Source organism: Nothoprocta perdicaria, unplaced genomic scaffold, assembly GCF_003342845.1.
Source record: "Nothoprocta perdicaria isolate Ctin4 unplaced genomic scaffold, notPer1 scaffold_12, whole genome shotgun sequence".
NCBI lineage: Eukaryota > Metazoa > Chordata > Aves > Tinamiformes > Tinamidae > Nothoprocta > Nothoprocta perdicaria.
The window spans coordinates 3,844,217-3,869,955 of NW_020454316.1; the positions used below are offsets into that span (position 1 = coordinate 3,844,217).

The 25,739-nt window shown below is 40.4% G+C and overlaps 1 protein-coding gene across 1 annotated transcript in view; it reads left to right on the forward strand.

The window, feature by feature from the left end:
• Positions 1-6,557: 6,557 nt before the first annotated feature.
• The window catches only part of CARD11 (caspase recruitment domain family member 11), a 45,013-nt gene continuing 25,831 nt past the window's right edge, over positions 6,558-25,739 (forward strand). The window contains exon 1 of the mRNA XM_026054140.1: positions 6,558-6,582. Within this exon, the coding sequence (XP_025909925.1) occupies positions 6,570-6,582 (13 nt within the window). The 5' untranslated portion in view covers positions 6,558-6,569. The remainder of the gene's footprint in view (positions 6,583-25,739) is intronic.

The window sequence follows — 25,739 nt, forward strand, 5'->3', positions numbered from 1 at the left end:
ACAAAGGGTTCTGAGTGAACAGAGCTCAGTAGGCAGAGCAGACTTCTTGTGTGTTATACATTATTGAAGCAGATAAATACTACGGCGTCTAGTAAAACTGGACTTTGTTTGGCAAGAGTTGCAAGCTTTAATGGGCATTCCCATCTCTTGCTTGCAACACATTTTATGTTCAAACCTCTGCCTTTGAAAGTGCTTAGGATTATTTTGGCTGAGTACATTTATTGGCTAAATCTCATTTTACTTTACGAAACTAAGGCATAACTACTTGGCAGCATCTCATTCTGACTTCTGATCTCTGATAACTTTTCTGTCAAATTACTGACTCAACCCAAGTTGTTGGGTTTTTTTCTCTTTTTCTTTTGAGGGGAGGAATTCCAGTTTCAAACCATGTATGTGTTTCCTCCAAAATGAACTAAGTTCTGTTCCTGCAGTGGTTTCTTTGCAAGAGAGGAGGAGTGTTTCCTTTTAACCATGGAAAATATGCCCTTGCCTTTTACTCTATATGGAAGAATATATTAATCTTGTTTGAGGTATGGCATATTTATATTATTAAATATTTCTTATTCCGTGAGGTATATTGTCCCTCTGAACCCGTAACAACAGACGTTTTCTTCCTTCTGACCTTTTATAGAGGCTTTACAGAATAAAAGGGAAGAAAATGTAGAGTAATGCAGAGTCATTAAAACTCTGCACTTGTTTTCAATTTGTCTTCATTAAATATGCACATACATTTTTAATTAGAATAAATGTTGACCTATAAAGAAGACCCAAAACCTTCTAATTTAAAACAAACCAGCAAGAATAAGTAACTTGCCTCTCCTTGTTTCTATTAAATTTCGATAGATTATATCCTTCAGATTGCAGATACGCCAATGTCATCCTTCACAGTATAACGGTCAGAATACATATTGACAATTTAGTTATTACATAACAGGGGAAAGATGATCTTGTGTTTTAAGCAAAAGATGACATATGGAACTGATTAATTAATTTAGAAACATACTGTTAACAATACGTTGTTGAACTAAAATTAATTTTTCAGCCTATTTTGCAGTGTACAATACCAGAACTGTGATGTTGAGTTTTACAGTAATATTGATTAGATACCTTCCTTTGCCCTTTCACTTTACAATGAAATGTTATTTTGTAAATGTTTGCCTTCATTTTTTATTTCCAAGGCAGTCCATAAGATATTTTTAAAAATTAAGCTTAGGTGGAAAAAAAAGGTTTTTTTTTTAATCTCTTTTAATGTAGCATCGAATATTCTTTTGTTATCTCCCCAAACTTAGTTTCATCTTCTCACAAGTATGGATCTGAATATCTAACTCCCTGCTTGCTGTGACATTCAATTATTAGTCTGCAGAGCTTGAAGATCCTTGGTTTTCAAGACCTATCGACATACAATTAAGAGCGCAAGGATCAGCCTAAGGACCTGAGCTATGGCTCGTACCCAGTTTTAATGAATAATGCATGTTTGATGAAAAGAGAATGGTTGGAGTAGTCACAAAAATGACTGTGGAAAGAGCGTCACAGAGTCTGCAGCTTTTTTCTTCGGCCCCAAGAGGCGGCAGAACAGATCTGAGTTATTTGTTTCAGTGGAGGGGCAGTGCTTTTGGCAAGGCTCTCTCCACCATGCTGTGGGATGTGAACCCGGCTCCTCGAATGGATTTGAACCAGACTTTCTCATAAAAAACAGGCTGAATATGCTAACAGCTGACACAGGCAGATAAGTCTCATAATGCTGTGGAAGTCGATGGAGATTGTACATTTTGTGCAAAGTGCACCAGCCCCAGCGCTGCCAAATGAAAGAGAGAATTTCACATTCTGTGTTCTTCCTCTGGTATATGCTTGCCTGTCATCTTATTTCATAGTTCAGGCAATAGAAATGCTGTTTAAATGTGTATCACAAACCTATACATAGAAACATATCCCTACTAGATTTAAACCATTACACCCTAAGGTGTTAAAAAAGCCCTCCTGCGTGTTGCTTTTTAAGATCAAGGGGCATTTTTGATGATAATGTCTAGAAAAGGCAGATGAACAGTAACAGCTGCTTATCCACAGGCTGGTGAACTGAACAGGGAAAAACTATTCTGGAAGTCAGATCTCTGGAGAGAAATGATAAATTACGAGCATCTATAAAAAAGAGTGATAGTCTCTAAGGAAAGTTGAGCAAGGTTGATAACATAAAATATGTAAAATGTGGAAAATATTTAATACTTCTGTTTCTTTGCACTAAAGAGTTGGTAGGGTTGTGTTATCAATATATACGGCGCTACTGAGCTCAGGCATCCACGAGGAATGCGATATATTAATTCTCAGATCACTAGTTTGTGAAATGCATTTCTGGTATCCAGAGATTTGCAGGCCTGTTACGCTGATAAGGAGTCAAGGGCAGTCTCTTCATGGTCTGGAATTGCTCCCTTGGGAGAAGGATGGAATAGAAGCAGAGGAGCAGCAGATTAAGAGCTGGACAGTTTAGTGTTCTTCTGCTTCCAACTGCGGATTTTTTCCAGCTCTCCAGCCTGCAACTATTTAAAAATACCTAGCAGCTTCATCTCTGAGTTATGGCCCCCATTCTGAGTGCTGATGTACCCTCGGTAAAAAGATGTTCCGCAGGCAGACATGGTGTGCATGGAGAATTTCTGCTGGATAAACACATGTCACATAACTCCTATGGCATAGACAGAACCTTTCGCTATGACAAAATGTTGTGGTTGGAGGTAGCTGTAAGCAAAAGCCGGGGGAGGCCAGCAACATTGTGGAGGAACTTCTGAGGGGCAAGGTCTTCTGCACCGTGTCAGCACCCTAATAGGATGCACACTCTGACCTTGAACTTGTGCTGGCTGTTTATGCAAGGGCCCCAAAGTAAAAGCCTGGAGAAAGACACCTCAGCATAAAAGGGCTGACAAAATAATTGTTATTCAGGACTTATCATCAAGGCTCAGAATTAGAATAATTAGAGCAACTGGAAGAGACTAAAATGCTCTCCTTTCCTGAAGTCTTTTTGAAAGATAGTGACAGCAAATACTCCACATGTGTCACACCAGATGAATTTCCCTTGCAGACAGGGCTTCAATTTATTGTCTCTTGCACCAGGTATATTGAAAGTAGGCCGAGAAGCTGTAAGAAGAAGGTGCATTGTTAGCCCTTGCCATCGGCAGCTAACCAAAATAAAAGTTCTGGTGGATTTTTTTGCCTGCATAAGGAAACAGATGGCAGAGCCAGGTATCTTTGAGGCAATTCTCTTTTCTTACCAAAAAAAAAAAAAAATCCCCTACCCTGAATGGAATGGGAGTAAAATGACAAAAGACAGTTTAATCCCACTTCTAAGTTGTCTTTTTTTCAGCCAGACAGTTTAGGGAAGCTCTTGTTTTTCCAATGCTTCTTTTAGATGTCTTCCCAGTTTTCAACTCTTAATATATCTGTTTCTAGGTTGTTTCTTGTTGCCGCTGTCTAAAAGATATGTAGCTCTACCAGACAAGGTCCTAGCCCTTGCATTTGGATCAGTTAAACCCACTGATTCAAATTCTGCAGAGATTTGCCAGATACCTGTGTTTTCAGTGGATTGTCTGAGTTTCCTTGAGTTTTCTGGTACCACGACAGAACATTTTCTTCACTTTCCTTGTATGTGCTGATTTGTGAAATACTTCACGTCAGTCTATCAGCTTCAAGGAACTATAACCTAAATCATAATGTTTTTATATCTTGAGAGCATTTTTAAAAACTGAAACCTGGCATGAAGATTATAAATTCTTATCAAATAGGTGGATATGGAGTTTTTGACTGATGCCTAGATCACGCTTGGCTAATTTCAGTTTACCGGGAAAGTCTTTACAACTAGGACTATTTTAGGTCCTCTGAGTTTCAGTGATATGTTCCTTAAGGCTGTTCAGGCTTCACTGGATAGTTCTTTTGCCTCTGAGGCTGCACTCTGGGCCCAGGGAAACCTATGTTCTTCTTTAAAATGTTTTTTTGAGAGCTGCTTATAATCCACAGCATTAAGCAAAACAGAAGCAGAAAGAGGAAGAGCTGCTATCCAACTGCTTGCTTGACTCTGGAGGCCAGTTTTGTTCTGGCTGATATCCCACTTGCTGAAGGACTCAAAGACAGAAGGCAGAACCTAAAATAAGACTTGGGGAGTTTTCAGTTGCATTTCTAGCACATTCTTCCTTTCAGATTAGGAACTGTGTCTTGGTTTGCGCGTGGAAGATCTGTGGTTTTTAAATGGAAGGGAAGCTACAAAAGCCTCCTGTGAGCGAGCTACTTGCTCTGGGGGAGCCGCAAATGGTTCCTCAGTCGCCTGCACAAATCAGCTTCCTCCATGAATGCAATAGAAAGCTTAGATAGAAGAAATGAATTACAGCCCTTTTGATGGAATAACCATAGGCCACAATTCTCACCTGAGTATTTCACTGTCCTTCTGCAAAGTATGGCCTTTCCCCAGTTGGGCTGGTTGTAGGTCATAAACTGCAGATCCTCACCCGTGCAGTTGTCACAGGGATAGATTTCTGGCTGCCCAGAGCAGGAAACTCTGGCATCTGATGATGGCAAACTTTCGTTGCCCATCACATGCAATGCACAGGTTTGATACAGGTGCACAAGAACTGCTCAGAACAGCGTAGTCCTTATTCATAATAAAAATAAACAAATAAGTAGCGTTAGAAAGACAGAGAGGGGTTCTGCTATTGTCCAGGAGAGGCTGGGAGAAGGAAATTCCTGTCTCACTGTTTTTCGAGCTCTTCATTTACAGAATCAGCATGCCCTCCAGAATCCTTTTCAATGTCATCCTTAGGCTAAGCTTAGGTCCCTTATCAGTCCAAAACCAGGTGCAAATACAGGGAGAATTGCAGCAGGGATGCCCCACACGTTTTGCTCCCCTAGCATGTATATTCTGCCTTTTCCCAGTCTTCATGAGATTACAGATTTCAGTTCAGCAAGAACACATGAGGGTTTTTGTAATGGCACTTTGAGCCATGTATTTTCTCCCTTACATTTCTGCTTTTCACTCTCATCTCACTTCCTCCATTCTGTTTTCTTTGATGCTGCCTTCTTTTGATAGCGTTTCCACTGTTCTTTTATACTTACTTTCCATTCGTTGTTTTCGTTTGTTCTCTAACAACTATTTTTAACTTTCTTTTTCTCTCACTCCATTACCATCCTCATACCTCCTCCTTTCTCTCATTCCTAAATTCGTTCTCATTCCTCACTTCTTCTTATCATTCCCAGTCTTCATGCATTTCCTTCTCTAACCGTTTCCCACGAGATACACACACAGATGTGCACATATATGTGTATACACATACACAGCTGCTCCTGAGCCTTCTTTTCCTCTGGAAGTTGAATAGGCAACAGCAGAAGAACCAGCACTTATAGCAGGCGAGTTGTGAGTGATTCAGGCTGAGGATCAGGACGGTACCAGTATTAAAAGTGGTGGTGGTGAACACAGGGCCAGCAAGACTGGGAGAACAGTGAGAGAAAGGGCTGGTTTACCCTGTTCTCACTAGCTCGTCTGTAGTGGGAAGCTCTTATTTGTCACCTAGCAGGTGACTGTCCTTAGTGAGACCCATTATTTTGTGGGCTTGCCCATGGGTGGCCTTGAGTCCAGCAGTAAAGCTATACGAGATCTTTAAGTCCAAGTTAATGCAGCTTATTTACGTCAGTGGAGAGTCTTCCCCTTTTGTAAAATGCAATTTAGGCATAAAATGAACTAATATTCATATACAGTAAATTTTCTTGACTTCCCTTTTAACAACAGCAGCAGCTGTTCATCAAATAGATGTTTCCTCAAAAAGACTTAGAAACCTTGGGAAACCCCAAAACTCCTTCTGCCTGAAACAGCTGTGTCTGAAACTCTCTCCTGCCGGAGCACAGTCCTGGTTTTCTTCCTTCCTGCCCTCTCTGCAGCCAGCACATGCAAGCAGGAGCAAGGGGTGCTTTATGAGCAGCACGGCACCCATAAGGCTGGCGTTCAACATGTCCCCTTTCGCCTGAGGAAAACATGCTCCAGAAACCAGGGCAACCAGAAGGAAGGCTGCAGATAAAACCTCCTTTTCCTGCCTGTGCCCGTGCTCTGTGCTGCTGCCAGCTTCACCCTCTGCCCTCCAGGGGAAGGGGCAGAAGTGCCTCTCTGTTGCTCGCAGTGCTACCGCGGGGCTCTGCTGTCACCTGCAAGCAGAGTCATTTGCAAACAGGCTGTATCACTGGGGAGCAGAAATGTGTTTTTTTTAAACCTTAAGCAGATTTATAGTCTGGTTTCCTGTCAGATCTTTGCATTTTCCTCCTCCGCCCCTCCCAGCCGCTGACACACTTTTTCTTACTTTGTGTCGCTCTTTGCTCATTCTGACACCGGTGCACTTGCATCCTGTATTCCTGATTCTTCCTAAACTTTTTGCACTTTGAAGGCAAAGAAGCTTCTTGTACTGCTGCTACTTTTCAGCAGCTTCAGAGCACAACCAACCTCTCCAGGACTCCTGGAGGGAGACAGTAACAAGTGCATGGAGGCAACGTAGGGAGTTTCAGCCTGCAGCAGCAGCAGCAGCAGCAGCAGCAAAGACAGCCAGTTCCTCATGAGCACTCAAGGTAAGGAAAGCAGCCGTGAGACCAGCTCCACCTCACTGCTGCCTATGACAGCACCTCACTCTGATCCCACCCGTTCCACTTTTACCTTTCACTTTTTGTGTGTGTTCACGCTCAGGAAGGTGTTGCTTTGAGCACGGTTGCGTTAGCTCCTTCCTTGCACTCAACAGGTGTCCTTGCACGGATACTTGGAGCGGAGGGCTCACTGCAGGCTGCTGCTGGAGGTGCTCGTATGGGCTCAAATGAACTGAATTGAACTGGAGGTCTAGAGAGGGGAGATGAAAGGACTAATTGTGAGCAATGGCCTCTAGGGAATTTCTGTTTTTACCCATGGTATGCTGTGTCCTAACCTTTCCTTCAGATCTCCTCACTGGAGATTTATGCTTTCTATTAAGTTAATAAAATCTTTCTCTTTTCTTTTCTTCTGTTTGAATTTGTTCTTGTCACTTCTTTTCTCAACTCTAAGGTATCTTTTATTATCTTTTGCACCGTCTTTTATGTCTGTTTTCCATCAAGCATACTTTCTGTGTAACAAATGTTCCTTTCTTTGCCTTCCCTCCCCCTCCTCTTTCTTGCCTGTGCAATAGACTGTGCATCCTCCCCCATGTTCTTAATCTTTCTCTCCTTCCCCTCTGTCATTTCCTCCTTCTCTGTCTTGTGTTCCCCTTTCCCATTGCTCCTCTAGCTCCTCACACGCACTCCTACTTCCTGCCCCATCTCCTTTCTCATGCACACAGCATTCATTGCTGCCCAGCAAAGTTCATTTTGCAAACACAGGGGTGCTGGCCACTGGTTTGCCCTTGCACGTACCTCTTGCTTGCCAGGCTGCCCTTCGTCTCTTGTGCACATGCAGGATTTGTTAATCAGTTCCCATCCCCAAATACCTGCACAGCTTCCTTCCAATTCGCACACTGATATCTGGTCATTCACTGCAAACAACCCCTGTCATCCTCTCTCTGTTTCTCACAACAGAGAGAGTTAATAACTCATGAACAGAGTTTTTAACACCTATAACACACCATAACTTCCTTTCCACTTCTAAGTAGAGCCATCTCTGACATAGTTCTTTCTATCATCCTACTCCTTCCTAAGCCCTTACCCCAGCCTTCTGCCAAGTTGCTCTATCTCTTTTTATCTTGATGGTGACTTCATATTGGAAGGAGCCACTGCTCTTGCTCTTTGCTGCCTTAGCATCTCCCCTGTGGACCTGCAGGGGAACTGGAGGAAGTGGTGCAGTTTTTCAGCTGCTCTTTCCTTTGCAGAATACGCACGCTGCAGCAGAGGAAGAGCATAGTGGTGGGAGTGAGTGTCGTTGGAGAAATGGGAGAGCATAATGCAAAATGCTTTGGAAAATTAGAAAAATAGTTCTGGATGAGATGCTTTCTTCTCATTGCTTCTAAGTCATTTTATTAGACCAAATAAAACTGCAGTCTTCTTGTCCCAGTGCAGGACTTCTTCTCTGAGACTGAGCTGGTTTTTATCCAGGGGATCCCCTTGAAGTTTCAAATCTCAGAAGCAGAGATTCCCTACAGTAATGCTGTGGTGGGAGTAACTCTGCTCCTGGGACTGGGGAACAGCTCATTTCTTCCCCGCTAGACGTACTAGAGAGCCTCAAAGATCAAACATGACTAAAAATTGCATCCAAGGACAATATCCTTGGATAATAATGGTATTACTGCTTTTTTTTTTTTTTTTTTTTTATAAGTTTGTAAGCTTTGAACCAGATACAGCAAAGAAATAACTTGCTTTGATGAAGCTTTTTTGCCTCACATTCTTAAGCAGGACTATTGAGACTGAAGATTTATTTCTAGGAATGTTCTGATGTGGGCTTTGGAGGTCTGAATGAGGATCACTTATTAAACTCAGTTGAATTAATAAGAGAATTATTATGTAGGAGAATTCTGTTAACAATCTACCCTGTCCATGTCCTTAAAAATTATCCATCTCTTTGTGGGTGAAAGGAGCTAACATTTTATGTTTGCCAGAATAATATATTCTTTTTGATTCAGAGACAACTGCAGCGTTTGAGCTAGGAGCTTTCTCTCCTGAATGCAGAAGCAACTACATTATAATATCTTTGTCTTCAGGATCTTGCGAAAAGTCGTCAAACCAAGAATGGTAAAATAAGAGAGATGTTCGTTTTATTCATACAGGTCTAATATGACTCTTACTCTGTTACAACTCATCCTGTGATAGGAAAAGTTCTTGTGTTCCTTTTAGTCATTGTACAGAACTTTTGTGATGATTTAGTGCTTTGTTTTTATTCTATTCTGTGCCACAGTCTCTTCTGAGAAACCTTAGTATCTCCGGAGAACAAATTGGCTGAGACAACTTCCCTTTTTCTCTTTTCTCTCCCTCTCTTTTTTTTTTTTTTTTTTTTTNTTTTTCTCTTTTCTCTCCTCTCTTTTTTTTTTTTTTTTTTTTTCCCTTTTCATCCTCATAATTTGCCATAGATTGAGTTAAAAACAGGCATTGTTAAGACTGGGTAGTGGCAGTTGCAAGGGTAGAAGGAACCAGGGAGAAAATTTTGTTTTTCCACTCCAATACTTTGGATCTAGAAGAGTGATTTCAACTGGAAAGAGCCTGCACATATTCCATCCTACCAAGCAAATTCCTGTTCTAAGAGGTGCTCTACCTGAACAGAGATTCAGAAACCAAAATGTTTAACTGCCTGGTCATTTGCAAATGCTTACTTCAAATTAGATTTAATTCTGAATTAAGAGAAAAACAAACTTTCAACATGGATGAGAAGACAGCAGACTGGCTGCACGTGCCTTTGTTAGAACTAAAAACAATTGGAAACTTACCTGGAAGGTGCAATCCAAGTAAGTGTGAATATGTGGAAGGAATCTGAATGCTGCAGTGCTGTAGTACTGAAGCTGTCTAATATACCAGATGACCTAGTTTCTACTGATGCTTAGTCAAATTTTTAATCAGTTATAAGGCATGATTGCCTTTGCTAACAGAGAGTGTAATTCGGAGATCTCCGTTTCTCCCAATATTACGTCTACATTAATCAAAAAGAACAAATTACCCACTTTTTAGCAGATATCTAAACTTTCCCTGTGATACAGAAATGGATGTGTCATGACATATGGATATTTCCCCTAAGTGCAGTCATTAGGGTTGTGTAACTGATGGTGGAATTTGACCTACTGTTACTTTCTTTGTGAGTAGCCTCCATAGAAATCTAACATGAAAGAACAAGGAACATGGGGCCAGCTCTTGGGACCAACATTGGTGGGTAGAACCAGCCAGTGGCCTTACCAAATTGTGGGGAGTTTTTCCACATATATCCCCTTTCAGCCTGGCTTTTTTGGCACTGTTGTCCATAGGATCTGGACTGCATTCCTGGAGTGTCAAAGGAGATGGTGTCCGCGGTGAGGGTGCAATTCCTTTTTCAGAACAAATGGCAGGGTTTGCTAACGTGTCCATGTAATAAGTAATTCCCTATCTCCTCCCTTCCCCCAGTGTCTCTCAAATGCCTCTAGTCTGGGTCAGTTATTTAATGGCAATGAACATTTTCAGGAAGATAACCTTTCTGCTTGTGATTTGTTCAAGGACTCTGGAATTATAATGGTTGCTGTCAAATGTATAGAATTGGCTTTTGTGGCGCACATCCAGCAAGTAATAAAAGCTGCTTTCTCTGCCTCTCCCGGCAGGATTCTCTCCCTGTGCTACCCTCTCACTTTCACCCCTCTCAGGCCAAAAGAGACGACAGTGCCAGGCGGTTTTAAGTGCAGTTTGACAGAACAGCACATGTGCCATCTATCCAGACATGGTGTGTCCCAGCTGTGGCCAGCAGCTTATTCCATGTCAGGAGATTGCCACACTGACATTAGTTAAACATAAATGTGTTCTCTGGCCTTTGATCTTGAACACTTCCCTTCATACTCTTCTGCCAAGCATTTGGGCCCTAGGAATGGTAGGAGTAGCTTACCATAAATTCCTGTGCTTAATGATCTGCAGAGGACTGCGTTTAGTATCTTACCAGTAGAGAAAACCATTGCACAAAAGGCAAGCACACAGCTTTTATCCCAAAGTTCATAAAAATACCTTACTTATAGCACCAAAGATTGCCAACGTGTTGTACATTGTGTGCTGTCACTGCTGAACTTGTAGAGAAGTCAATATTCTTGTTATGTAAGACCTCCAAAAGCTACTTTATCTTCAGTGCTAGATGGGGCATTACTTTCTAATGCTGTCTCCTTCAGTGATTCTGTTTAGCAACTCAACAGAAGAGAGGAATTCGTCAAATCTCACTGGAAATCTATCCGAAATGTCAAACTAAATGTTATAACATTCTGTTTTTGTCAAAAGGGTAAATGTATATTCTGCTGTATGTGTGATATTATTGGTAGTAATTGTTGCCTCAGTGAATTTCTCTGCACAAAGTAACACTGTGTAGTACTAGCAGATATGTTTGTTCTGGTCCCTCAGGTCAGTTTGGCCTTACCCAAAGATCTGTGTTGTGTGCACAGTCGGATAGTGCCGTGTTCCCTGGGGTCCAGGGAAGGAGAACGGCTTCATTGGAAGCAATAGGAAGACTCCCCTGGGCCTCCCTGAATGTTGGTTCTTTGCTGGCAAATTTTCTTCAGGTTGGAACTGAGGCACTGAAGAGAATACATTTAACACAGGGTTTCTGTTTAAAATGGGATCAATATTTTTTTTCTATATGAATGCAGAAAACGCTCTGTGCTAACAGTACATATATGGCTATCATTACCACTTAATGGATTATTTCCACTTCATTTTTATGGCTCTGTGTGTATAAATAGTTCTAATCTTGCTGTGCCCATCCTTGTAATCAGTATGAGTGTGCTTAATAGGTTGTTACACACTTCTAATATATTTGAGCACAAAAGCAAGTTCCTCCGGGGTTTGAAAAGGCAATAAAGAAACCTTTCAAATGTTTCCCTCTGTGAATTCTGAATCCTGAGCAAACTGGGAAAGCACCTGAAGGTTGCTGCAACTTTTTTTTCTAAAGATTACAGCAAATACACTGTATTTCTAAACTGCGGTGCAGCTGGCGTTTGAATCTTTTATCCTTGATCATCTGTTGAAAGATTTATCACATCGAAAAGATCAGTTGAAGGCTTTTGGCTTTTAACATCTCAGTTAAAATACCAGTGGCGTTAACTCTACTGGTCTCTTGTTTGAAGTCTGTGTTTAAGAAACACTTTTTGTTTGCAGCTTTGCACAGATGCTCTCCAAAGCCACTGGTACATCCCAGGCTCTTACAAGGACAAGTCACATCCATCCAGCAGCTGCTGCCTGCACCCCTGCTCCTTGGCTTTTTCTGGAAGCAGTTGCCATTCTATGAGGTTTTAGTAATTTATGATGAAGTACACAATGAGATGATCAAACTTGCTATACTAATGACTTGTACTGATTGGAAATATAAAACTCCATAAACATTTTCCACCTTCTTTGCTATTTCCGAGCTGCTTTTCTCCTGGGAAAGCAAAGCTTCTCTGCTGTTACACTGGCACTATCTCCCTTCACACTTTCTGCCAATATAAGACAGAATAAGTCTCAATATTAATTTGTTTTAACAGATTTTTGGCATGTTTTGTCCTTCCAGTAACATATTCCTATATTTCCAGTTAGATATTTTTCAGGAAGACTGTAGGCTAATGTATTTTATTGTAGAAGGTTTAATTTTCTTCTGTCTCTTATTCTCTCATTTTTGCAATTTATGCCATGAAAAATATGAATGCAGCATGAAACCAAAAAAAAAAAAAAAAAATATTTAAGCTTTTGTCTTAGGTCAGAAAAGAGCTTGTTTTTCTTCTTTAGTTGTTAGGAAAAAAAGTGAAGGAAGAATACATTTCCTGTAAGGCTGGAAACACTGAATCAGTTCCTTTTTAATCTGAAATTCTGTGATCAGAAGGAAAAATGAGACTTGTTAGACATTTTCATGTGCAGTGTTACAATAAAGAATGGTGTTTGTGTGACCTGCCCGTATCCATATCAAGAGCAGTATAGGGCGGTTTGCTGGAGGAAATGTTCTTGACGGTAACACCTCCCCTGAATCACTGAGCACCGAGGGCTGCACATCTCGGAAAGGAGACTCTGGTTCAATAGTAGGAGCGAGAAAGGATGGAATGAAGAACCTGCAAGGAACCATTGGAAAATGATAGATATGGTGCATGTGAAGGGCATGTTGGAAGCTGTGAGGTTAAGAACAAACTCCTGGTACATTTTAGACCTATCTGCAATGCAGATAAACTCATTGCAGTGGCAGCGTTGTAACTTGGTAATGTCTGTGGTCCCAGACATTAGTCAGCCATAAGAGTCAGATCAGAGCATGAGATTGTGGGCCATGCAAAGCCATATCCTGGCTGTGCTGTGTTATCTCTTCACATCTACAAGTGGATTGTTTCCCACCTTTCTCCTCACCCCGTATGGAGACAGTGAACTGAGCGATTAAGACCAGAAATTCATTCTGTCCTGAGTTTGGCCATAAACCAAAGAGCAGACCTGCAGCTTTTGGTGTTTGAACCAGCAATCTGTATTTCTTCTGAGAAAAAAAAATGAATAAAGCAGGTTTTTGGATGGCTTGTGAGGCACCAGGGGGGTCCATACAGACCAGAAGATACCTGACATCATTGTCGGCTGAGGGCTTGAAATTTGAATATAGGAATTCAGAAGGAGAATATGGTTGTTGCTTTAAGCTTCCGTTATGCTTTAAAAAATACGTTTTACTAGAATTATCCATTTCGGAACTTCAAATCATGAAGTGAGAAAATGATTCCTTTTTTCCCTTGCCAGAGTGAGTGACATCATAAGTATCAGAAAGAAGCATAAAGACAGATTCCAGGAATTTGAATCAGGATAAGTCTCAGTTCACTGTTTATGGTGTTGACATCATCATTGGAGATGCTGGGGGGTTGTATATGGGTTCCTGACTGTTCAGATATTGGTGCTCCTGAGTCACCTCACCTCACCTCCACAGCTTACCATAATTGCCAATAAACTGTCCAGCAATTTTCAATTTCAACTCATTGCAGTTGAAATTTTGCTGAAGTTTATTTTTCTATTAGAACTTCTATTGCCGAGTGATTAAAAAAGCGCAGAATCTGTGGAACGGTACCGTGTTGGGTGAAGGTTGCAAGATCTCTGCTTTCTGCTCAGGCTCCTTGCAGCTGCTGATTCATTGCCGCTGTGTGGGACTGCTTTCTGAAAGTGTCTCAGCACCTTCAGCCCCAGCACTGTGGTTATGCAGCTCGCAGCAATCCTTCTGAAGACCCAACTTCGGCTGCTTGTTACTCCTTGTGCGCTGCCCTTTGTACTTTGTTGGCACAAGCATTTGTAGGGTGATATGGTGGGCTAGATGAAGAGGCTAATCCTGCTGAGATTTCACCCTGCAAAAAAGTGGGTGGTTTTTGGCTGCATCAGCTCTGCCTTTGCAGAGCAGGAATGAGCAGCTGGATAAGACAAAAGATTCCTCTTCCAGTTTCCAAAAGCTGTTAAACTCCAAAAGGTCTCAGACCTCTATCTTGAACCTCGTGTCTATTAATGACAATGTAGGCTTCTGTTTATATCACTTTTGAAAATAAAGCATAGGTAAGTGGGCTTCTTTTGCAAATTTTATCAATAGTTTTAGCCTTGTTTCTAATATCATTTAAAAGACAAAGAACACAAACATCAGAAAGGTGAGATTACAGTTCAGTGAGTTAAGGAAAATGATAGCCAATGCTACTGTTATATAGTCTCAAGATACTACATTGTATTGCAGTAATATAAGGTTGTCAGACAGTGATTAAATAGCAAAACAAATTTCCAATAGCATTTAGATAAAAGAAGCCAAGCTAGTAATGGAGTGTCAAGGCAAAAATGAGCTTTGGGGGCTCGTTTACTTCTGCCAGATCTTTGATGTTACTTAGATTTAGACTGGCTTTTTTTATGGGAGTTCTCTCTCATGTATTTCTGCAACTTGTAGTGTTTTGCACTGTGCCTTTTGTCCTTATGTGTGCCCATTGCTGTCAACAACCATGGCAGGATCTCCTCAAAGAGATGCCATTGTGGAGCTGTCCCTTTTAAGAAATTCAGGCGTGATAATGCTGCAGTGCGGACTCAAAATCCAGATCTCTGAGAGGGATTCTTGGCATCCAGTTTTCAAAGTATATAACATTTAATAACAATAGAAATCAGTGAAAGCTGCATATTTCACTCCCAGCAAGTAAAAAACTGACAAGTCACTGGTGTCTTTTGGTAGCTCCAATTTCATTACTCCCCTTCTCCAGTCTTGCTTCTCACAGCTTTCTTATGTGTAAGCAGGCAGGGTTAGTAGTAAGGAAGGGGTTAATTCATGGGGCGAGATGTGATGGGAATGTCAAAACAAGGTATATGATTCTACCTCCAGCTTTTTACTTCCTCCGAGCCTGCATTTTTCCTGCTTTATGCAGGGAGGAAAGTGAGGACAGAATTGAGAAAATGAATTGTTTTTAAAGAGGCTCCTTGCTGCTTTTCATCAGAGTATAAATAGAGACTGTCACTCCAGCTAGGGAGCATCGCTGATGGGAGCTGGAGTGAAATACCGAAGGGAGAGCAGGACAGCTGATCAACGGAGCCTGCGGACTGTGCTCTTGGCTCTGACACCACTGTCATTTACCTACTCTGTCCACTCATGTTTACAGCTGCCTGAAAATACTGCTCTGCTCCCTGGGCCTGCAGTGCAAACGCAGTGGTATTTTTAAGGTGTTATGTGAGCATCAAGTGAAAAGCAGGCGGACGGAGCTTCCAAGATAGCTTCACTGTCCCTGAACCACTGCTGCCACGCTACGTAGAGCCCTGCTTGTTTGCACAACCTCTGCTTTCCATTCCTGATCATGAGGAAGAGCTGCTTGTTGTGTCACCTTGCATAAGTTTTTATAATGCTGCAACAACATTCTGGACTTTTCCAGCTTTGAAGTCACATCAGAGAAGGAACAAGAATTAAAATCTTATCTGCTCAGGGAAACCGAGACCAGTGCTATTAACACCCTTTTTTACCCCACTGAGATCCAGGAAAGGGTATGCCCGCACGCAAACTTCCTCCAAAAGCTTTACCTGCAATCCAAGAACCATTAATAATTACTGTCTCTTAGGACAGGTCCTGAAAACAATTACTCCTACACTCTGAACAATTTCAGCATGAGTCTACGAAGAAAGTACAGCTTTGTGGTTCCTGTAGTTTGTCATGCCTCTCAGAGCTCTCCCACGGCACTCGCCGCTGTCCTCCCGCGGCGCTGCGCTGCATTTTGTGTTCCTTCACCAAAGCAACTCCACACTCCAAGACCTCCCGTCTCATTGCCTTCCCCCCAGGTGACTGTCTGCGTTGCTGGGCAGGGACTGTCACACACATCACCCTGTCATACACACGCAGATGGGCAAAGGCAGTCAATGCTCGCGTCAGCTGAGGACTCACCTTCTAGAAATGCTAAGAATAAAAAGACCGGGCATGTATCCTGAAGAGTTTTCCTTTATTTTCTCCCTATATTTCTCCTAAAAGAAATTCTGTTCTTCATTCTCCTTTCATCATTGTGATGTTTGCAGTACCCTGGAGAATAATATGAGTTGAGTGTATTGCTTTTACTGGATTGGAAACACTCCTTGACCAGGTTAGCTTATGACCAAATGGAATTTAAATTCATATCCATCTTGCTCTACCTTGCCCCTGTTTCTCATCCAGGTTGAATTTCCTCTGTTGTTATTCTGTGCTTTGCATGATGCTTTATCATGCTAGAGTAATTACTGCCATAGAAGATAGAAAGGCCCTGTCATTTAAGAAGGGCTTGTAAACATAGAGCATAATTCTTAAAAGAGCTGAAACTTAATATGGGAAAAGCAGGAGTTAAACTGGCTTCTACATAAGAGTTGTTTTGTTTTATGCTTGACGTTCCATCCCTGTGCTTTATTCCTCAATCTTGTCTTCCATGGTGACTTCATTAGCAGTGAGATGCTAATTAAATTTCTTATTTATGATTAGAAAATAAAATCACTGGACCTCTTTTAAATAGGTTTTTATGAGTTTTGGCTCAGTCAGCTGAGTCAGCAGGACAGAGTTTGCAAGGCTGATCTTAGCAGCTTTGGAAAAAAAGGACAAATAGAGCAAATAATGATGGAAGAAGAATTTAATCTAAAATTATATGTAGTTTCTACACTGTATTAGTTTTGGATCAAAGGAAAAAATACATTTTTTTTTCTTTTCCTAGAAATATTGTTGGTGATATAGAAAGAACCTTTCTTCTTTTATTATGTTGAGAGAATTAAAAGCTTCAAAATTCATCTAATACTTAAAATTTCAATTGCAGTCAAAAATAATATGTTGAAAAGCTATTGATCCATCAGCAGTGTTTACCATAATCTTTTCACTAGCAAAATATTTATTTCATGGATTCAGAGCAATGACACAAGGTGCCAGACCTCTTCACCTGGGAATGCTGGAAAGTTTACACAGTACTGGAGATTCAGAACCATCTAAATATTGTTTCCAGACAGATTTATAAATGCAATGTAAAGCCATTTCTTATCCATGTAAAAATCAGCACCTCAGAAAGCTTTAAAGGCCACTTTTTTCACATACTTAGCATTTGAAGAATGCTACAGTCATCACTGAAGATCTTTGAAAGAGCTCAGCTTCAATTTAAACATCTAAGAAAGATCTAATTTTAAGAAGTGTTTAACACTCAGCAGCTCTATGATTCATAAGGTTATCTTAGCCCACACTCTTGACTAAGTCTTGCAGAAATCTGCCATTTTTGATGCCTGATGTCACCTATGCTCTTTGAAAATCTGACCCTAATTACGGGCTGTGCTCTGGCATAGAAATGAGAAATAGGAGAAATTAATATACCACAACACCACATTTAAAACACATGCTGCAAAGCAGAGTTCATGCAAATAGCATATGGGGAATTGCTGTGCTCCAAGGCATGAGGAAGGAGACACACAGTTTGCACTGACTTGCTCTCGAGTGAGGTACTTTACAACCCTTTATATCTTGAAAAATCCCCTCAAGGTCAGGATTTGCAGGAGCACAATTTTGGTTTTGTAGTATTGTTTGTTTATTGATGGCAACTGACCATACTCTAAGACAAGGATGTTCAGAGATGGAGTGTGATTCCGGCATCACGTTACAGTTTCAATTTTTCTAAGTATTTATTTCCACAGTCAGCAGAGAACACAATAAAATGTGCTCCTCCCTCCTGAGTTTTCTCCACAATTCTGTTTATATTGGACTATTCTAAAGAGCAACATTCAGGTAAAGAAGGAGAGCCAGATTTCTATCTACTTTAGGGTTTTATTCCTTCATTTTTTTTCCAAAGATACATATTAACCACAAACTAAACTGGCCAGAGTTTCCGATAAAAAGAGTTTTGTCTCTTTCGGTGGTTAATTAAATCTTCTGAGATAAGCTTTTCACACCAAGGCTTTGCAGCATCCGATTCTGCATCAGCAGAGCAACGGGCTCAGTTACAGATGCAGCTGCCAAAGATCCTTAATTGTTCCTTGCAAATTCTAAAATTGCAATTGTTCCTTGCAAATTCTAAAATTCTAAAATTGCCAAGTATTTGGTATTACCTCTTTCCCTGACTGGAAGACAAGGTGTTGCAGAGTTTCTAGCTTGGAGAAGTGCAGTCCTAGTAAGTAAAGAGATGGGAAGCAATTTGTCCCTTTGCTTCCTGCAGTTGCTTTCCTGCTTTTTCTTGATGTCCTGCCTTGCAGTGGGGCTGCTTCAGTGACATGGAGTTGTTGATCCCAGCTGCAGTGTCTGCAAGGAGGGAAGGTCTGTTGGAGGTCTCCATTCACAGCTATAAGAACTATATATATATAGGCTATAAGAACACTTCCTCTTCGATTTTCCTCTGCAGTGGTGCCATATGTAAAAGTCACCCACAGCCTCTGTTCAGAAGAAAGAGGAAGTCAGGCAGCCCCTTGCACCTTTCTCTCTACTAAATATAGACTATATAAGTTTGTGAAAGAGGATGGTGGGTGGGTGTTTCCGGAGCTACGTGACACCGTCCCAGCACACCAAAACACGAAGGGACAGGTCACAGCAAGAAAAGCAGCTGGCCACAAGCATAGTGGGGAGAAGTCTTTATAAAGAAGTTTATAAAACAGGTACAGTCATTTCCATGTGAAAGAAAAGCTTCATTTTCAGTAACACATCACTGAGCTCTCTTGTATGCTTTTTGTGAAATGGCATCCCGTTTTCTGCTGTGGGCTTTGTGTTCCACTAGCTGCCCATTTCATGCGGTTTTAGAAAGGCTTCAGAAGATGCTGTCAGTTAGCTAATTAAATGACCATCAAGGGCTATTTCCGTGGCACTCTGTGGCAGAGAATGATGCTTCCTTCTAGTGACTTCCAGGTGGAAGCTCTGCTGGTACTTGTTATGCAGGACATGCCTGTCATTCTTCAAGCAGCTGCCCAGCTAGCAGGTGCCAAGGAACAGTCTCTTCTTCAGAAATCAGGTATATTTTAAAGAGTATTTTCGAATAGGTTACAAAATGAAAAAAAAAAGGCTACGTATTTTATCTACCTGAAGCTTTGCAGTTTCATAAAATGAACAAAATGCGTATGCAAATGATAGCAGTCATCACCCCTAGGAGACTGGACAGTGTTTGATCCTGCAAAATAGGTAATAAGCTATTAAAAGCTGTGCACGAATGGGTAAGTCTTCATAGGACTAGTTTTGGAGCCATTATATCTTGGCGTAATGTACTTCACATGTTTAACTGAGTCGTATTCGCATCACAGGCAGCATATGCTGGTGTTACAGTGGAGCAGTTTGCCTTTCTGTTGTTTTTCTTGTGTTTGGAATAGTATTGTTTGCTAGGATTGATGTTCAGATGAGGATTATAAGAGTTGACTTCTTATTTGTGCCTTCTTTGTATTCTGGGTATTTTATCATGCCCATTTTAGTAAAGGGTTCTCTCTCCTTTTCCTGTGTTGTTACAAAGCCCAATATATAAAATGCCGTTTGCAAATTTTCCTGGACGATGGTGAATTACAGTGAGATTACCTAAGAGTTTTCAAGACGGAGGTTTCACTTTTTCTTTGTAAGATTTGCCTACTCATTTACCCTCAATTGCTGCTGAATGTGGCGATCACTAAGCTAGTGTGCAGTCCTCCCCACCGCTGTGTTCTGTGTTCACCTGTGGCTGGAAACACAAGTATCATCCATGAGGAAGGGTTGTCTGACTGCATGGAAGACATTCTTTGAATATTTGATTTTTTTTTTTTTTTTTTTTTTTTTTTTTTGCTATTTCTTAACATATGTAGTATAAGAGTTTATAGAAGCGTGCATTTTGAAATAAACAGACTGTGCCACAGTTTTGTTTGGCACGACTCCATTCCTTTTTCTTTTCCTCGGCTTTATGTGACTCATTGCTTTAATGGAAGCAAGGTATTGGTACTGCTAATGCAAACCAGGCCATATGTGCAAGAGTTATGCGAGTTTCGGATGTATAGATCAGCTAAGGAACCTTGATCCCTATGGGGTTCTTGCATAGCTCAATCTGTGCAAATGACTCATGAACCATGTCTCTTTGTACCAGAAAATCTTCTGGATTTTGTAATGTGAGAACACATTTTCTGGGGCCTAGCCTATGTCCCTCAAAGTCCTTTTCGTGTAAGCCTGGCTTGAATTTGGAATTCAGGTCTCCAGATCTGAGGGCAGGAACTCTCCTAATTGCACACGACTATTTGCTTGCCTCCTGTTGTGCCTCCTTCTCTTCCTAAGATAGCTAGAATCTCTTTAAATTGTAAAAACAGAGTCAGTTACAAGAAAAAAAAGAATCTGGAACCTAGTAACGACTTGTGTAGCATTTGCTGGACCAGCATTTTCACGAGCCCCTGACAGCCTGAGGATAGCAGCATCTTTTTTATATCTTTGCTTTTAGCACACATTAGTTGAAAGGAAATGCCCGTGTCAGTAGCTAATGCTGCACTCAAGGGAAGAAAAAGGCCAGACATATAAATATATTTGTACTACGTTAGCACAGTGCTTTTTTTGTTGTTGTCCTTCTCATCATCATGCATAACCGCATGGAGGATGCGTAGATTAAAGCATTTATTAAATGTCAGGCTTTCAGCTCTACTGCTACTTTGCAAATCCTTTTAAATGGATGCACTAACCACATTCCTGTGGTAAATTATTTATTTAAATTATTGTGCCATTATCTTGATTTGCATGCTCAGAACTACCATTAATTTCTAATGTGTCAGGATCTGTGGCAGGGCCTTTCCTGTTGCATACAACCTTTATCCCTTCACTTGCTTCGGACCCCAACTTCTTTCTCTTTCCTTTTACTATAACCCCTACCCACTTCTTTTCTTCACTTTCATTCTTTCTATGTATTTCTCCTTTCTCTTTTTACATCTTTTCCTGTTCCCTTTTTGCATTTCCTTACTCTTTTTCCTCTCCATTTCTCAACCCCAAATCTGTCCTTTCTCACTCTTCATTTTCTTTCTCCATCTGCCTTCATCTCTCACATTTCTCCTTCAGTTTGACAGATATTATCAATTAATTATCATTCATCAAAATAGTATCTATCTAAGCACCAGTGAGGATCTTCCCACAGGCAAATCTCTCCCCACTGATCCTAGAGGGAATCCAAGAAACTAGTGGAGCCTATAAAACAAACTTTAGAGGGCATTTTAAGGTAGAAATCTCAAATAAGGAGCTGAAGTTCTGCACATGCCCATTTCTTTTCCATTGACTACTGAGAAACTAGACTGCTAAGTTAAAGTTGGTGAGATGAATCCACCTCCTGTCTCTATTTATAAATTCTCTCCTCTATCAGTAGAGCTCACATGGTGATTTTTTTGAGTGAGCTAAAAACATTTCTGGTGTAGGTGACACAGTCGAAACATCATTACTACACTGCCTTATGTTATTTGTAAAGGAGGGTTTTTTTCCTTTTCTTTGTTTATTATTGGTAAAATATGTTCTGCAATCCGATCTGATTGGATGTGCATGTCCAGGGTAGCACAATCTGCGGGGGCTTTGCTATTGAGACAAAATTAGTCACATCCTTCCTGTGTGATAATAAGATAAGAACTCTGAAGTTGTGAAGCTAGCAGAAGTGGGGAGGACATAGATTTGGGTATTCTCACCAGATGGAGAGCAAAGTGAGGAAGCACAGAGCTCAGCCTTTTATGAAGCAGAGGTTGTGCAGGGCAAAAATAATTATTAGCACCCTCATTAAAGTCTTTTGCATCAGTACTTCATTGGACAAAAAGCAGAATGTAATATCAAGTGTGGAATCAGTGCAAGGGTTGCTCCGCTCTTAAGCGCTGTCCTTCAACACGGAGACGCCCGTGTGCCTTCAACGCGTGCCGTGTTCCCCGGGGCAAACCATGGACATACTGCACTAACAGCAGCAGTAATTGATCCTTGCTTTATCTACCCATTACCCTTTCTCATTTGCTAGAAGAGGGTTTTATGTGGATTTGGTCTTAGACAGGAGAGTAAATAAAGGCGAAGGAAGAGATGATTAAGGAGCGCTCCTGTAATATTCATTCTTCTTGTTCTCTTTTGTTAAGGCAGGGGTATTGAATACAAACAAATCTCCTCTGATTTATTTTATTGTTTTCATTTCTTTTCGTAGAACAGGGATACTGAATAAGAACAACATGATAGAATTCTTTATTTCTTTTCCTCTCAATCTGTTGTTATTATGAAAATGAAGGGAATTTTCTTTCCCTCTCGGCTTGTAGTAGCAAGATGAATAGGCCTCCAGAGTCCTTTGAACCAGTTAGGGAGTTTGTTTCAGTTATCTCTGTCTCTTTTCTGCACAGAAAATGGGAATAACATTTATGACTATGACTATCATCTGGCTTCATTGAAGATGTAGCTTTGCCTCGCTGAGCCCTTGCAAGTCTTGTGATGGTTTTATTTTCCTTTGTAGGTTCTGTGTAACAGGATGATTGACTCAGTGGAAGTGGTCATAAAATATTTGTGCTAAAATAATCCCGTTTTATGTTTAAAGCTTCCTGCTGTTCTACTATTTTGGTATCTCTGCTTCTATATTTTTCTTTTATATTTCATTGAAATTGTGGCATTCAGTTGGCTGCTTGAATCTTTTATATGAAGAGGGAGTTCTGGTGCAGAATGGTTCTCTCCATGTCCAGCCTCAGTGGAGAGGAGCCCAATCTATTCATCGATGCTTCAGAAGGTGTTCTAAGGATTAAAAATATGAAGCAATAAAACTGTGCCAGTAATAAATGTTTTTCTAGGGTCTGCCATCTTGGCACTTCCAACTGGTTTGCAGTCTCTAATGAATGAACTCTACTTTTTAATAGAAATACTTCTTAGCAGCCTTGTTTATGGTTGGGGATGCTGAGGTAGAACGAATATAAAGTGCAGATTCTCCAAGGCAGATTCAGACTGTTTCCCCTTTTTGGGTAGCCAGATTTGGATACCTCTGTGGACTTGCAAATATAGGTAAGCAAATCCAGTCTCCAGAATCAATATTTAATCTTTCAAAAGTTATTTTTTGGTACCGTTCAGCACTGTGGCCAGCACAATTAGGAAGCTGGTAGTCAGCATCTCCGAATACCAGGGACAAAAACAGCTCTCCTACCTCCTTATGCAAAGGAATGTAGTTTCTTTATCACACTTCAAACTCTTTCTTCTAAAATTAAAAATAGCTCTAAATCCCTTTTGTGGTTTTGTGGTTCTGATGTTGCAAAACAGCATCTTGACATATGTGCAGCTGTTGAGAAAAAACTCTGCTTTACTTCATGTGAAACTGTTAAATTTGAGGGAGAAAGGGCGTTGGCCCATGCAATCTAGACAGATGCATAGAAAGAGCATGTAAAACAACATGTCCTCTGTATGTTAAGGGCCATTACATACACAATTTTTGTTTCTGTTTTTGCTTTAAAGTGTGATAACTTAAGTGTAATCTTTTTCCATTTTCCGTGTATATATTTGGCATGTAGAGTGAACAAACGTGTTTATATTAACATATAAATATATATAATACATATTTTATATATATATAATATATATATATAATATATATATATAATATATATAATACATATTATATATATATAATATATATATAATATATATATATTATATATATAATACATATTATATATATATATATAATACAGCAGACGTAGCTAAGCCTCCTTTTGCTGCCTGCTGCACAATTTTGTTTTTTTAATTTTGATAGGCTGAGAATTCAGAGCAAGGGGATGCAATAATTAAGCGGCTGAGGGGGTTAATTTCTGCACCATCACCAAATGATTTGCAAAAATGAAGCTTTAGATCTAACCCAGTGATGAGCACTTGAGAGAACCCCCGGTTCCGAAGCCTGGGGCTTTATTCCCTTGATCAGTGGAGAGTGTCACTGACATATGAAAGGATGGAGCCTGAGTAGGAACAGAGAATAGCTTTAACTGCAAGGTGATTTGTTCAGTTGAAAAATACAGCCCCAAAAAGTAGCAAACACGTAGAAAGGTTCACTTGTCTCTAACAGCCAAGAGAAGGATAGTCCCTGCGAGGAAAAAAAGGCGATGAGGGGACTAGAGTGTTGCTTTTAATGTAAAAAGGGATTTTCGCTTTTATTTGTCTGCATCTACAGAGACCTTTGAAATAAATGGACTAAGCAAAATTATTCGTGGGTTAAGATCTCCTGCAGTTAACAGCCATCTTGTATACTAACTACTGAAAGGAGCAGCAGGAAAGCAATTTTTAAACCACTCTGGCAATTCTTACTTCTTTTTGGCTAAGATCTGTTGAAGTGAGTCCAAGTCTGTGACTTCACACCTCTGATTTGTAATGGGCGCCGTAGTATTTCTCTGATATATCACAACTTGTGAATGTGTTAGATTACAATTCAAGCGGTGCAGCAATCAGATACTAGAGAATGGTCAGGAAGATCAAATGAAATAAGTGGTTATGCATTTTAAAGCATTTTAAATCTCTCATTCCTAAGTTTCTAAGTTAAAACATTGTTTCTGCAATATCACTGCATGAAGGAAGGAGAAGGAACAGGGAATAAGATCGTTTAAATACCTAGAAAATATATGTGCTGATGAAAAATCTGCTGTTAAAATTAAGTGACCAATATCATCCCTTTCTTAGTTTCCTACTGGTTTTCAGTTGTCAGATCTGTTTTCTGACCAGTACAGCAAGATTTCAACTAATCACAAGCATTTTATTTATTATGTTAAATAGAGAAGCAAATAAGTACGTGGTCATTAGGAAGGGTGCTGTGCTAATACCAGCTGTCTATCCCTGTTGTGCCTGGAGTGGTAGAGAAGACAGTGAAGTTAGCCCAGGGTTATATTCATCTGACCAAAGATACATATATTCTTATATATTCATATATATTCAGAATATACCTATATTCTTCTGGCCAAAGAAACACTGCAGAGGCAACAAGCCAGGCTCTAGGAAAGAGCAGAATGCCATAATCCTGTAATCCCACAGAGAAGAGGAGAACAGCATAGTGATCTAGAAGATAACTTAACTATTCTGGTGGGACATTTCCAGATGGTAATTCTAGAAGGAAGCAGAAGATTCCAAGGTTTCTACATAGCAATCAGGAGTTTTCCTCTTGTACAGTCTTGAAGGGCTTGCTCCTGATAACAGTCTGTATTTGATGAGAATGTACTGCCAGAAATAGCTTTTCCATTTAGAACTCTCAGCCACTCATGCAATATACTGTTTTCCCATTAAATAGTGCCCCCCAAACAACACTATGGACATGTTCTGCGAGTAAATGAGGGGTAATTTGATAAGGTAATTTTAATGTAATGTAAAAAAATATATATATTCATGTTGAGAATTACACTGATGAAGGAGCTTTTCTTTGAACCTTTTAATGGAGATGTTCCTGAGAGAACTGCTGACAGAGGTTGTAATAATTTCTGGTTCAATGCAGGAAACTAGAAGAGATCTTGCATTCTGTCAGCTTCTGGCAAGAGTTGCTTTTGTGCTCTGAGGTCCATATGGGAGCTTACTGGTAACCTCTCTAAACTCAAAGGGCCTCCAACATATGTTTTGTTTTTACATACAGCAGAATAGTTATGGCCCTAAACTGACTAAAGCTCTATGTGACCTTCTACTTTACTACCTTCTATTCCCAAAAGGTCAGCTTCCCAAATTGTGTAGTGTTTGTTAATTCAGCTTCAAAATGAAATAGAGTGAT